The sequence below is a fragment of the Muscardinus avellanarius genome (genome assembly GCF_963383645.1).
Source record: "Muscardinus avellanarius genome assembly, chromosome: 2".
Lineage (NCBI taxonomy): Eukaryota > Metazoa > Chordata > Mammalia > Rodentia > Gliridae > Muscardinus > Muscardinus avellanarius.
The window spans coordinates 127,075,116-127,090,965 of NC_137787.1; the positions used below are offsets into that span (position 1 = coordinate 127,075,116).

A 15,850-nucleotide genomic window follows, 5' to 3' on the forward strand; every position below is an offset into this window, starting at 1 on the left:
GTTGTGGTCTCTGTTATGGTTGTATTCCATTCTTCTCCTCACTTCTCTCCCTCTTCCGTCTGTGGTTTTCACATTCCTGGTCGTGTTTGTTGGACTGAGGTACAGACAATCAACTCTGCTACCTCTGCTTTCCCAGAGGTGGGGAGGGAGAACTCAGATGGCAGGGATCAAGGTCATCGCCATGTATATTTCTCCATCCTTTTGGTTTCTTATCTTTTTCTACTTAGACTGGATTTCCTTGCTGGAATTTGCAGCCTATTCTGTGTGGATTTAAGAGCCTATAAAGTGTCCCTTTGATTTTTTTTATGTGCTTATTTCTTTTTACTAAAATGGCTATAGCAGTCTTCTAACCATTATCTTAAATCTACTTCTTTTTTCATGTTGATGTGCTCAGAGAGGATCTTGAGTTAAGTCTTGCCGCTTGCCCTTTTATTTTTTAAGTGACAGCCTTATCCTCAAGCCAGCCATCACTTTGGGCTGGATGGCTCCCATGCGAGAAGGCCTTTCTTAGAGCATCTGTAATGAACAGGTGCTAAGTCACTTTTGCAGTGTTCAGTTCAGGAATAAAATGCAAAATGCAGCTCGTGCCAGCCAGTGTCAGACCCGCTCCATGAGAGATGAGCGTGTGTACTTATTTATGTGGAGCTACTTGCTCTGGGTGGCATTGTTTACTTCAGGTCTTCTTTGGCTCCAAGTTGCAGACGCCTAAATCAAACTGTCTCAGGCAAGAACAGAAACCAGGCAGAGGGGTTTGGGGCTTTCCTAACCAAGACATTCGGGGCAGCACTACCAAGTTGCTTGGCTGTACCCGGGATCTCAATGGCACCATCAACACTATTCCATCTCCTGGTCCTTCTTTTCCCTCTGTTGGTTTCTTCCTGAGGAAAGCTGTCCCTGCTTGGGGACAAAGATGGTTGTGAGAATTTATTTGGGATTTCAACATGACTGGATTGAGGGATACCTAGCAAATAAGTAAAGCACACCTCTGGGTGCTCCAAGAGGGTATTTCCAGAGGCATCTGGCATGTGGGCCAGGGAGACCAGCCTTCAGTTGTGGGCAGGCATCATCCAGTCTGCTGGGGGTCTGGATGCACCAGGAAACCGGAAGAAGTAGGGAGACTCTCTGGTCCTCCTAAGCGAGGTGCATTGTCTTCTGCTGCTATAGATCACACCCCAGGCTCCTCAACCCGTGGACTCAGGGACCGGCCTCAGAGGCTCGCCAGAGGACCACCGGCCACACCATTGGTCTCCCTGGGTCTGAGGCTGCCAACTTGTTGGACTGAGATGTCACCACCAGCTTCTTTGGAACCCCAGCTTACAGGTGGCCATTAAGGGACTCTTTAGCCTCTGTCACCACATTTATTTCTTAATAAATCCATATATATATGTATGTATACATGTGTATATATCCATATATATGTATACATGTATACATGTATGTATACATGTATATATACATACATATGTATACATATATGCACATGCATAAATATATATTCTATTGGTTTCATTTCTACAAAGAATGTTAACTTATATAATGGTCAACCGCACTTCCAGGCTTACTTCCCACCAACTTAGGAATTTATCAGAAAGTGAAATTTTTTCTAGTAATTCCTTCACTATTTTCAAGGCAAGAATCTCATAGTCCCACTGTAAATCTTGTTTACTTTGGCTAACCAGAATGCATTGTAGCACCAGAGAAAAACATCATTCTGATTAGGCAGGTATGGGCTGCGTAGTCACCTGCAGACATAGGAAGAGGGCTGGGTCTGAGAGGAAGCAAAATATGGATGTTCCATTTGGGGCATGATGGTTGTGTCATCTAGTAGATAAGTGGTAATGTCTGATTGGCTGTGGAAAACAGGTCTGGGTCTCTGGAGAGATGCCTGAACCACCTGCACTGGAAATGATGGGTTTTGTAGTCACCAGTATATATAGTCAGTGGTGCAAGCAGGTGTGCTTGCCTGGAAGACAGGCAGGAGAAGGCTGGGCCAGCAAAGGGAGACTTCTGCTCAAGTGCAGGAAATGGAGGGAGCGGGAGTAGAGGGGTAAAGGGCAGTAGGAAAACCCTGAGACCAAGACCACAATAGCATTCTAGATACTCAGAGAGCTTGTGGGGCTCGAGGAAAGCATATGGTTGAATTGGAAAACATTTAATCTGAGACTGAAGACAGCTGCAAAAGGAAGGGAAAGTCTTGAGTAATCGCTTTAATTCTCTGGATCATCAAGAAATTCAGAACTACACAAGAGTTCCCCCAGGCAGCCTCATGCTCCGGGGAGCTTGCTGGCAGAGGGCTCTGAGGCTTCTCATCCAAGGTATCCCTCCCGGAATGCTAAGACTACATTGCTGTCTCCTATCCTCTTGCGGATCAAACAAATGATTTTCATTTTGGTTTGAATTTCTTTCCTTTCATGTTTTTATTTTTATCATATAAGTAATATAGAGTCATCATCAAAAGAAATAATGCAGAAGCATAGTAAAATAAATAGTGAAATCTTTTCAATTCTATTGCTGAGAAGTAACCACTATTACAAGTCTGTCATTTGTCTTTCAGATATTTTTACACATTTCTAACCATAATGCAGATGACATTTTTGTTATTAATATGGGATAATACCAAGCATTCTGTTCATCCACTATTATTTTTATTCATTATAAACATCTTTCCATGTCAGTACACTATAAGGCTACCTCATTATTTTTAATGGCAACCTAGTACTCCATGGTTTTATTATACCATAATTTAACTATTCTCCAATGTGCTTTTGCAAATCATTGCTGCTGTTAATAATGGAACTAGTGTTTTTGAACTTGTGTTTTTGCATGCTTATCAAAGTGTTCCATATGAACTGCATATGAACAGTATGAAAGACTCTTATAGTCTGGCAAAAGTTAAGTGATATTTCAGAGTTGGAAGGGCATGTAGGAAGAGTTATTCTCTACACATCAGTTGGACGTATGAAATAGTGGGTCCTTGTGGTGGACAGTTGAACTCTGTCAAGCAACAATGCAAATGTACAGACTCTTAATCCAGCAAAAGTGACCCTAGGCATTGGCCCTCTAAAGACATTTTACCTTTACCTACAAAGGTAAAAGTAGAAAATGCTTATTATAGCACATTGAACTATTTTGATAACTAAAACTTGTAAACCACCTAAATGTTCACCATGGCGGGAAGGTAGAATGAATTATGCTACATCACTGCCTGTTGATGTGATGTGACACTCATAAGAAGATCTATAAATGCGCTTACATAAAAACGCCCTCAAAATGTGGAGAATGTGGGTAGTTGAAATGACAGTGTTTGATTCATTTACTTAACTAATAGCTATATTTGTATATGTGCATATAATTACAAACATCTAGAAAAAGATCAGGGAGAATAAACACCAGGTTGACAGCAGCAGGTACCTCTGGACAGGAGCATCTGAGTTTGGGGGATGTTCATATTCTGCACCTAAGGAGTCATCCCAGGCTTTGATTCTGAAATGGCATGGCCGAGTGCTGAAGCAGAGGCAGGGCTGTTATGTCCAGGTCAGCATGATTTCCCTAATCTTCTATCCATCATCCTTTGACTCCCCTGCAAAAGTGATTTTATGGGGATTATTGTGCCCAGAACAAGAGGGACAAGCCACAGAGTCCCCAAAGGGTCCCTGGGCATCGTTTGAGGAGCCTCTACATGCTGTTCCTAAATACCCTCCATGTTCAGGGTGCCCCCTCTGTGGGGTGGGCTCTGGCAGCAGGCCCCATGAGGCTCAGCAGCAGCTGAAAGCTTTCTGGGTCACCTCCATGGACCAGCTCCATGGAAATTAATTAGAGTCAGACCACATCCCCCGTGGCTCCGTGCTGGATGAGGCCAAAGTTATTAGCAGTTATGTTCAGCTACAGCTTCCTTCCTTGTCTTCTGAAAAATTGTTTCAGCAGAGAGAGGCAGGCAGACTAAGTCTGTGGTGAAGGACAGTAAAATTTTAATTCCTGGATACTTTGTGAGGGTCACCGGGTGACAGGGGCCTCCAAAGAAGGGGCGTTTTTCATCAAACCCGAGACAGCAGTGCCCAGCCACGCTGAAGGAAATTCCCTGGCTCCAAACAAATATGTCATTCCTCCAGCCCAGGGGGTGGTGACCACGTTGACAAACCATCCAAATATTTTGTCTTTTCTGTTCGCTTTACCTTTTGTTAAGCTGCCCTTTCCACAAACAATTTGTGTTACCATTTGGATTATAACTGCCTTTTATTCTTTCTCCTCTTCTCAAACTATATGTAGGAACCAAGAAAGAAGCACAAAAGGATCAAGATGCTAATAAACCAGCCACTTCATCTCCTAAGAGAATGGCAGCTTCTGCCACCAAGCTCCACTCTCCAGGTATTTAAGAACCGTGATCTATGTCACTGGGGGAGATTTAAACCTGGACTTTATTTTATATGAATGGCAGTAATGGAGCAAGGCCAGCCCATCTGGTATTGATGATTGGTCAATGGACTGGCATTTTCTGATACTAGAGGAAATGAACCAATTGCTGACATTCATTTTACCTAAAAAGTAAGATGTTCTGCCACATTTAGGTGGGAGAATTTCCATGTGTAGAAGGATTTGCTCTTCCAACAGTAAAAACAAATAATTTACAATTGAAAGTCAGACTTTAAAAGTCTTGTCCCAGAAAATATGTTTTTTCTAAAAGGAAGTAAAATAGAAACAATGACTGTCAAATAGTTATTTTGTGAGTGAGGAAACCCTTTATTTACATTTAGCTATGAACAAGCTATGTGAGGTCACTTGAAAACTGGAAATGTATTATTATTCACATTTTAAGGCACTAACCCCTTGGTAGAATAGTACACAATATAATTTTTAAATATTTAAGCACAATAATAGTGGTTATAACATTAGCTTATGTTTGAGTTCTTAATTTATGACATATACTACCCGAGGCTCTTTAAATGTATTCACTTATTTAATGCCCCAGTAACTCCATGACAGGTGCTATTGTTATCTCTTTCTTTACATAGAGGAAAACTGAGATCTGGAGATTTTAAATAATTTTCCCAAAGTCATTGGTAGCAAGATCACAGAGAGTAGTACAGTGTTAGTGAGTTAGTCAGCTCTTTGCTGCTCCAACAATACCTGAGATAAATAATGTAGAAGAAGAAAATATTTACTGTGTCCCACTATTTCAGAGGTTTTAATCCATGATTGGCTGGCTCTGAGGTAAAAACAGCATGACAGAGGTTGTAGTAGAGAAAAACTCACCTGAAGTCAACCAGGAAGCAAAAAAAGAGAGGCCAGGAAGATAGCATTCCCCGTGAGACATGCCCAAGGACCCACTCCTCCAACTAGGCCCCACCTCCTACAGTATCCACGGCCTCCCAATAACCAGTTCAGCTCTGACTCCCCAGATGAAGAATCCTTAGATGCAATCAGAACCCTCAGAGCGCTCCCCAAAACCCCACCTCTGAGCATCGCTCAACGGGGACCAAGCCTTTCACATGTGAACCTTTTGGGGGATCTTCCAGATTCAAACCACAATATTTGGCTTGAATCCAGGCCATCCATGTCCCAAACTAGCAACGTTAGTTGCTCTACTATTAACCAGAAAGGCTGGAGAATAGAGGACTTATTAACATTTCTGGTTAATGAAGAATGTCTAAGAAATGGAGTGAAGACAGACATGTGAGGGCTGGGAGACAAAGAGTGGTGCCTACTTAGGGCGAGAGATCGGAACTGTGGTCCTTGCATAAGTCTAGAATTTGTGAAGGGTAAAACCTTTGCTGGATGAGCTAGGAAGAAAAAAAAAGCTCCCCAGCCAGAGAAGACTGGCTTTTTGCAGCTCTGGCTCTAAGTGAAGATGGTAAAGGGAAGCAAGCCCTCCCGTAGAAACCTCCAGCCACAAGACTGGCCTGCTGCAATGCAAGGGCTGGACTCCACACTGCCACGGGGCCCTGAGAATCCCACCTCAATGCTATAGTACCTGTGGACGCAGAATAAGATGTGTAATTATTACAGGCACAAGGAAACAAACCATGGTGGGTGAGGGTTTACATCCTAGGGAAGATGGTAAAGGCATTGTGTCCTTAAAGGCTATTATATTAAAATAGTTATGTTAATATCAGATAAACAATAAAGAGCAGAGTTCTAAAATGACTCAAGAGAAAAAGTTGAAATGAGAGATTAAAAATTAATACAAATTGGAGAATTAATACAAAGAGGGGAAAGAGAAAGGAAAAGGGGAAAGAAGAAAGAAAGGGAGAGAGAAGTGGCATAAATTAAAAGAATAAGATAATATTTAGAAATGAACTAAAACATGTCATAATGAATACACAGGAACTAAACTTGAGACCAAATCTAAGATTTTTATGACCAGACTACATTCATTTGTAAAACAGAGTATTTAAGAGTATATTATATGTGTAAAAGCTAGCTATTTAGACTCTGTTCGAAGTGCATACCTAAAATATAAGAATATCAAAAAGCTAGATGTATGAGCCGGGCGTGGTGGCACATGCTTGTAATCCCAGCATTCGGGAGGCTGAGACCAGAGGATCGTGGTTTGTGGGCACCTCTGCTACTTAAGCCCTCCACAACTTAGTAAGACCCTGTTTCAAAATAAGGAATAAAAAATAGGGTAGGGGTATAGCTTGGAGGTAGAATGCCCCTGGGGTTCCATCCCCAGGCCTGCCAAAAAAAAAAAAAAAGCTGAATGTATAAATATATTTATACCAAAAAAATTAAACAAGTTGTGGGGTGCTATCCTTTTGAGATATCTCTATCGTATTATAATTAACAAATGCTAAACTCTCCATATATAAAGTGTTAAATTTGTTAAGTTTCAACATATAGACCCAACTGTGAAACCATTACCTCAGCCAAGATAACACGCACATCCATCAACCCCCCAAAAAAATTTCACAGTACCTCTTGGAAATCTCACATACCACGCCACTCCCATCCATCCCAATTCCCAATCACTGATCTGTTCTGTCACTAGAGTATGTATTCCTTAAAGTATTATATAAATAGAATAATATAATACGTATGCTATTTTTAGTAGTTTCTTTCACTCAATATATTTTGAGATCCATCCATGTGGTAACAGTCTGCCTTTTTCTTGGTAAATAGAATTGTGTGGATTCCAGATTTATCCATTTACCTTGCTGACGACCATTTTTTAAATTATTATTATTACTTTTTTTGCTGACAACCATTTGATATTGTTTTCCTCTGCCCATTATAAGTAAAGCTCTAGCCACATTTGTCCAATTCTTGGTATGGATATCTGCTCTTATTTTTCTTGGGTAAATATCTAGAAATGAAATGGCTGAGTCGTATGTAGTTGTATGTTTTATTTCTTTAAAATGTGCCAAAGTGTTTTCCAAAGTAGTTTACCAGTTTACATTCCCAACAGTAATGTGTGAGCATTCCAGGTCCTCTACATTTGTGCCAACACTATGCCGAGTCTTTTTTGGAGATGAAACCCAGGGGCATTCTATCTCCAAGTTATACACTCAGCCCAATTTTTTCTTCTTTATTTTAAAACAGAGTCTCACTGAGTTGCAAAGGGCCTCACTAAGTAGCTGAGGCTGTCCGTGTACTGAGATCTTCCTGTCTCAGCCTCCAAATGCTGGGATTACAAGCGTGCGTTAGTATGCCCGGTTCTGCGGAGTCTTTATAATTGTAGACATTTTAATAGGAGCGTCATGGTATCTCATTGTGGTTATAATTTGCATTTCCCTAATAACTGGTGATGTTATCATGTTGAGTCTGGGGTTTGTTTTGTATTCTCCTAAGCCTGTCTTTTGAAGAGTAGATATTTTTAATTTTATGATGTTAAATTCAATTTTTTTTCCTTCACGAACTTTGTTTTTGGTGTTATTGAAAAAATATTTCCATAATCCAAAGTAGCAAAGGATTTCTCCTTCATTTACTTCTGAGAGATCTAAAAGTTTGATTTTATTTATTTATTTTTTTTAGGTGTGACTACTTTGTTATTTTTATTTTTATTTTTTATTTTTTTTATTTTTTATTGGTGCAATGTATTAATACATCATAATGGTATAAAGAAAATACTTTTGTAGACATACATGCACACATCGCCCAGTTAGCCCCTGCCCAATCCTCACCCCATTCCCTCCCCATCCCTCCTTCCCATGCTTGGCTTAGTGGTTGACATTTAGTTTTATAGCAATTTATACAATATTAACGATGATAATCTCACAAAACAGTTTCATTTGTCTGATACCAAGCTTTTGATGACTAAAAGATAACAGTTCAATATTTCTTTTTGCTTTCTTTCTTACCAGAGAATTTTTTTTCTTTTTTTTTTAAGGTGAAGCTATCATACATTTATTTATTTATTTTTCAGAAAAAATCTATCCTGATATGGAGTATGGACTCTAGATACCCAAAACAATCTCAAAGAAGAACAAAGCTAGAAGATATATATTTTCTGATTTCAAACCATATAAAGCTACAATAATTGAAACAGTGTAGTACTATTCCAGAGGCAGATATATAAACCATTGGGGTTAAATAAAAGCCTAGAGATAAATTCTTCCATATATTGTCAAGTTATTTTTGACAAGGCTTCCACGAACATTTGGTGGAGGAAATAATAATCTTTTAACTAAATATTGTTGAAAAATAATAATTACATGAAAAATAATAAAATTGGACCCTTACCTAACATATTTACAAATATTAACTCAAAATAGATAAAAGACCTAAGTATAAATTTTAATACTATAAACTTTTAGAAGAAAATCTGGGTCATAAAACCTCACAACATTCAAATTGGCAGTGATTTCTTGGATATGATTTCAATGGCACAGACAACAAAAGGGTAAATAAACTCCCTAAAAAATAAAAAAAAATATTGTATATCCAAAGACAATGTAAACAGAGTTAAAAGTTACTGATAGAATGGGATAAAATATTTCCAAATCCTATATCTGAAGGTATATTAATATTCCAACTAGAAATCCTAAAAATTAGCAACAATAAAAGCAAACAATACAATTTAGAGATAGGTAAAAGACTAACATGAATAATGAATCTCCACAGATAACCAATCTTAGTTGTCTGTTGGATGGAAAATCTTGATTCTCTGGTTCTGGTGTGTGTTACCTATTTCTTCTTTGTAGTTAATCTCTGAGTATTTTCTCTAGCACTGGTTTTAAAGACATAAATTCCTTCAGTTTCTGTTTGTCGTGGAAGCTTCTTATTTCCCCATCTAATTTGATAGAAAGTTTTGCTGGGTAGGAAATTTTTGGCTGGAAGTTGTTTTCTTTCAGAGTTTGGAATATGTTACTCCAAGCCCTTCTGGCTCTCGTGACCTGGTTTGGGAAGTCTGGAGTGATTCTAATTGGTTTCCCTCTGAATGTCACTTGGCCCTTTGTTTTTGTTGCCTTTAAGATTCTCTGCTTGGCTTCCACATTGGTCATTTTGACAATTATGTGGCACGGGGATCCTCTTCTCTGATCCTCTCTAACTGGAGTTCTATAAGTTTCCTGGACCTGTGTATCGACCTCTTGCTCTATGTTTGGAAAATTTTCTGCTATTATTTCCTTGAAAAGATTGTTAATCCCTTTGGTTTCACCTTCTTTTCTCTCCTCTATTCCAATTATTCTTAGGTTAGCTTTCTTAAAATGGGCCCATATTTCTTCAATGTCAGATTCCTGCTGTCGGATTTTTTTTTCTAAATTAGAAACTATGCGTTCATTTTTGGAATGATCATCTTCTAGGAGCGAGATTCTGTTCTCCATGTGGTCTAATCGGTTGTTTGTACTTTGAATTGAGGCCTTTACTTCATTAATTGCATCTTTTATCTCTCTTTGGCTCTCCCTGAATTCTTTTCAAAACACCTCTATTATTTCTACAGTTATTTTCCTGATTTGATCTTCTATAAATCTCTGCATTTCTGTTTTATCAGGTTCTGATGTTGTGGGGTTGTGGGCATTCATTGCTCCTCCATTGTTATTCCTCTTTCCCATGATTTCAGAAGTTTGTGCCTTCTCTGGGTTCTTCCCTGGGTCACTACGATTTCACTTAAAGTGCTGTGGATCTCAAGTCTATGGTATCTCAGTTCCCACTACTCCTGTACTGGGTTGTATCGCAGAGTCTCAGACCCTGAGAGTCAATCGAGGCTGCTTTAGACCATGGGGGGTGCCAGGTTGGGCGTTCTCCTATGGTATAATATCTCTGCCACCACCACTCCCCCACTGGGTCAAGTCCCTGGGAGTACAGTACTGGGATTTCTCCTCTAGGGGCCGCAATATGACTCAATTTTGAGTGCGCAGATGGAGCTGTTGTGGACTCGGTGAATTCGCTGCTGCTGCCGCCGGTGGCAATATGGCGCCGCTGTTGCACCCTCGGCCGTGAGACTGGCGTATTTCTTTTCTGTTTTTGAACTCCACTCTGGGTCTCTGCAGGGTGCGCTGAGCCCAGCCCCTGGGAGCTTTAGATGCTCCCTGCGCGGAGAAATCTGCCGACTCCCACTCGGCTGTTCCGCAGCGGCTCACCTCGGCTCGCTGTCCGCCGCTCCTCTCTGGAGCTTGGTAGGCTGTTGAGTGTGTTGGTCTGGTGCCGTCCGGTGAACTCGCCGCTGCCGCCAGCAGTAAGGCGCTGCTGCCGCGTTCTCGGGCATGAGGCCGGTGTATCTCCTCTCTGGTTTCTGAGCTCCGTTATAAGTTCCCTTCCTCTCTGGAGCCTGGTGGTGCAAGGCAAAATGGCACCCGCTGCTTCACGCCACAGCTCCGGCTGCAGCACTGCGGTCTGGTTTCTGGTGTCTCATTTTTCCAGCCCTCTTTTTCTCTGTCCCTTAAAATTACATTTTTTGTTTCTCTGCTGATGGTGTTTTCTGGCTATGAAAGGCGCTGATTTTGTGGTAATAGAGATTGGTTGTTAGCGGGGCTCGTAAGCCCCGTTTTGCTCCGTCGCCATCTTCCCGGAAGTCCCCCTAAAAGTTTGATTTTATATTTAAGTCTATGATCCATTTTAACTGATTTTTATATGTAGAGTAAGATGGGGCTTTAAATTTTCTTTTTTATTGAAAGATATGCAATTGCTTTGTATTCTAATCATTATTAATTCTGTTTTACTGCTTAGACTGAATTTAGTTGGCTGATAAGTTTGGGACCTTTCATCTTTTCTAGTGTGTGTGTTTAGTACAATAATTTTCCTTCTTTACACTGCTATGGTTAAAATCTACATATTTTATTTTATTTATTTATTTTTGTCTTTTTTTGGAACCGGGGTTCGAACCCAGAGCGCCATGCCTGCAAAGCAAGCGCTTTGCCACTGAGCTACATCCCGGCCCCTAAATCTACATATTTTAATATCATAGTGTTTTTTTTTTAGTTTTAATCTTCCTTGAGTTTAAAATATTTTCAAATTTCCCTTTTAATTTTCTCTTGTGCATATGATTCTTTAGAAGTGTTTTTAACAAATATTTGGGCAGTTTTCATAAATATTTCTATTATTGATTTATAATTTATGATTCCATTGTATCTGGAGAACATATTTTACATGAGAAAACAAATCCTTGTCCCTCTATTCACACCTCTTACACCAAATATGTGGATTTTCAACACCAGGCATTTCTCCAATTCTCTGTGAACCTCAGCTGGGCGTTTTTACAATTTAATTCAGTTCTGACAATAATCACTGAGAGTTAGCACAGATCCCATAGGTTAAAAGCTCTATCCCGAGCACTTGGTGTTCTTGTCCCTGTGAAGCTAGGATGTGCCACACGGATGTTCTGCCAGCCCAGAAGCTCTCTGAACCGCATGGTCTAGAGATATTTATATACAAAGTCTTTTATAAAGTCTTTTATATAAGCTTCATCACATAGGTATGATGAATTATGAACTCCAGCCCCCTCTCCTCTTTACAGGTTGGGGCGGGGGTGGAATTAATGTTCCAAACATCTAATCACGGCTTAGTTTTTCTAGTGACCAGCCCCATCCTGAAGATATCTAAGCTCTCCTCATTAAAATGAAAGATTCTCCTATCATCTAGAAAAGCCCAAGGTATTTTGGAGTCCTGCATCAAAGGCCAATAGAATGAAGGATGAAACTCACACCCCTATCATTCAGGAAATTTTGAGAGTTTTAGGTTCTCTATATTAGGAATCATAACAGAGACCAAATACACAGGTCTTGGGGACTTGAATCCTTTTATTTATTTATTTTTTTATTTTTTTATTTTTTGGTGGTACTGGGCTTCCTGGAAGCCCTTCTACCTCTGGGCTACACTCCCAGACCTATTTTTTACATTTTTATTTGGAAACAGGGTCTCCTAAGCCAGTGTGCGCAGCTGGCTTCGAACCTGCGCGATCTTCCTGTCTCTGCCTCCCAAGCGCAGGGATTACAAGCGTGCGCCACCACGCCCGGCTGACTTGAATCCTTTTAAATTTATTGAGATTTGTTTTAAGGCCTATAACAAATGTTTCATACACACTTAATCACAATGTCTATTATGCTGTGTTCTACAATACCATAGGTCAATTTAATTAATAGCATTGTTCAAGTATTCTATACCCTTACTAACTTCCTGTCTATATGTTCTATCAGTAATTGAGGGAGGGTTTGAAATCTTAGATTTTAATTATAGACATGTTTCTACTTTCAAGTCTATCAACATTCTATTCTTTCTCTCTCTCTCTCTCTCTCTCTCTCTCTCTCTCTCTCTCTCTCCTTCCCACTACCATTCCCTGAGCTCTGTAAATGTGACCTAGTCTAACATGGATTAAAACCTCTGAAATCCCCAGAACTGTGAGCAAATAAATCTTCCTTTCTCTAAGTTGTAGTTGTCAGATATTTTGGGCTACACAAGTTAGAATGTTGACTGTAACGCTGCCCTTTCTGGTACTAATTTTAAGGTTAGTGGGCAAGCTGCTAAACTACATATAAACTCTGACTCTTGACTTTCTTGAGCTTTGAACTTCATTTTCTTAACTCAAGGAAATTTGGATTCCCCAATTCTCTGCCCCTCAGGCTGTCCCTTCAACTACTGAGCAAAGGCTCTTCCCACTTGTTTCCTATTCTCAGGGATCACTGTGCTTTCTTGTCTGTATACTTTGAACATGAATTTTTAGTAGTTTCAAGTGAGAGGGTGAGTCTGACCCTGCTTACTCCACCAAGTCCAAAGGAGCTAAATTTCTGAGTATAAAAAATTAGCAATTGTCATAACACTATTAAGACACTATTTTTCACCCTTGGAAAAAGGAAAAGTTCAGATTTATCATGATAAAGAGAACACGCACTGAGCCAGTAGTAGAAAATTGCTCTGGTATTAATTCCAAAATGTAAAAAGCAGTCAGAGCCTAGATGCTACATAGGCACTTAGGCAGGAAGAGGCAGTAGCTGTTTCACTGTTGCAGTCTCCTCTCTCTCTGCCTTTTGTTCTAATGATTAACCTACAGTAAAAATGTAAAGAAAATTAAGGCCGTTAGCCCTAAAAGTCAATAGAGACAATTAAAGCCTTTAGCATGAAAAATACGTAGAGGCAATCTGTGCCTCTGCTTACCTCCTCTTCTTTGTGACCCAGCCTGGGTATAAGGAAGGTAAACTGTGCGCTGCTTCAAAGCACCCATAGTTTATGGGGAAACAATTCAGCCCAATACAATAGAGGTGGAAACAAGGTCGATTATTGACCCCTGCACTTAGTAAGTACACTGTCTGGAGACAAGGAGGCACTACCTGGAAAAAATAAATTAGCCCATTGCCTTGGTAATGCTGATAAGAACATACCAATACAAACTCTGTATTTAAAGACTGAGAATGGAGAGGAGGGCAGAGTTTCGTTTTCAGGTTGCCAGTGTGCCCAGGCACCCTGCATTGCTTCTCTTCCCTTTCTATTTTCCTGCTGATTTTGTAATAAAGGCTTGTTGAAGCTGCACCAAGCTGTCTAGTAGCTTCAATTTTCTTATTTAACAAATTCTAGTTGAATAAAGAAAAGCACCGTTACCACCATAATGCATAGTAGTGAATAATACTAAGTTTTCTGATAATTAGAATACTGTATACCAACTTTTATTTTGTCTAAATAGCATTGTTTGTTTGTTTTGTGGCATTAGGGATTGAACCCAGGGGCATTCTGCTTCTGACTTACACCCCCACTTCATTTATTTTTTTATTTTGAACCAGTCTCACTAAATTGCCAAGGCTGGCCTTACACCTGAGATCCTCCTGTCTCAGCTTTCCAAATATTGAGATTACAGGTATATGCCACCTCGCTGGCCTAAATGGAGTTTTTACTAAAAAATTTTGTATCTTGAGCTTTGGAAACCTTGATTGTGTCTTCTTGTTGTTTCTTTTTTTTTTTTTTTCTTCTTCTATTCTCCTCTACATAAAAGAATTTGCTTCTTCCCTGGGGTGGGAGCTATAGGCCTCTGCTTTCTGCATGGTGTGATGGGTCACTTACTTACTTATGGCCAGGTGCTGCCCTGTCTCATAATCCCTGTCCCACCCACACTAATGCTGGCTGGGAGGAAGTTTACTACCCGTGTGTCACCTGTTCTTTGCCTTCCCCATTACTAAACAACCTCAGGCAAACAACTGCCAATACTAAGTAGAAAAATAGTGTGCTTACTGGGCAGAATTTTCCAAAATATGTTTAGATTGCTTTAATAAAAATAAAGCCAGCCAGACATGGTGGCGCACACTTGTAATCCCAGTACCTGGGAGGCTGAGACAGGGGGAGGTTCGTACCCATCCTTGGCTACTTAGTGAGGCCCTCTGCAACTGACTGAAACCTTGGGTCAAAATAAAGAATAAGAAATTGGGCTGGGGGTATAACTCCAAGGTAGAATGCCCCTGGGTTCCATCTCTAGTACTGCTAAAATAAAAAATAAAGCCCACTGAGCATGTACCACACTCATGTCACACAGTGCTTGGCAGGCTGAGACAGGAGGATCACAGGTTCAAGGCCAGCAGCCCGCAGTAACTCAGAGACCCAGGTTCAAAATAAAAAATAAAGTAGGGCTGAGGGTATAGCTCAGAGGTAGAGTGCCCCTGGAGATAATCCCCAGTATCACAAATAATAAATAAATAAATAAATAAAGCCAGTCTCAGTCCACGAAGACCTCAGCTCCTGTGTCTGCTGGGATGCCTTGTTATCTGTCAGGATACTGACCAAACTCACAAAGTGCTTTTCCTTAAACTGAGAAGCTATCAAATCTGTGTCCTATAATTAATTCCCTTCTTGTTTACAAGTGTGAAGGTCATGAGTCTTCCCTGATGTTGTAAATATGCAGGTTCCAATGTGGCTCTGTTTATTATTGTATCCATTAAGCGTTCCAGCTTTAAAATTAAACCGAGCTTTCCCATCCATTCCAATCCTCTGGATAGTGGCCGGATGGCTGCAGATGAATTTTTAATATTCTCTTTCCATTTTCAAATGCTGTGTCCTCCCCAGCGCTCAGCCTTTGCACGCAAAATGTTTGCAGTTCAGCCTTTGCACGCAAACTTTACATTCACCTTCACGACTATGTCAGGTTACTCGATTTTCCCGGTGGCCAGTTCTCACTGGGATCAACATAAATTTGATCTGTCCCAACCAGACTTATATAGCCAACTTGATGGCTGGAAGAATTTGGGATCGAGGCAAGATGGTCAACAGGAGAGTGTTCTCATCTGAGAGCATGCTCCCAAACTGCCAGGTATGCTAAAAATACAGAATAGTCCAGCTCTGCGCTAAAATGGGGAGAAGGCTAGGGAGGACCTGAGATCCTTCTAAACAATGGATGGCCTGAGGCCAAGGAGGGCCGTATTCCTGTGCACCTCCCTCTGTGTCCTGTATGGTTATCAGTCATAGAGGAAGTGCTCTATAAAAATAGTCAAATATGTTGGTCCCC

The 15,850-nt window shown here is 40.3% G+C and overlaps 1 protein-coding gene across 3 annotated transcripts in view; it reads left to right on the top strand.

Annotated features, from left to right (window-relative positions):
• MTUS2 (microtubule associated scaffold protein 2) overlaps nucleotides 1–15,850 on the top strand; it is a gene marked incomplete at both ends in the record, with an annotated part of 419,292 nt that overhangs the window by 257,334 nt on the left and 146,108 nt on the right. For all 3 annotated transcript variants that reach the window (XM_080688795.1, XM_080688796.1, XM_080688797.1), the window contains one exon: nucleotides 4,267–4,365. In XM_080688795.1, coding sequence (XP_080544921.1) covers nucleotides 4,267–4,365 — 99 coding nt within the window. The remainder of the gene's footprint in view (nucleotides 1–4,266; nucleotides 4,366–15,850) is intronic.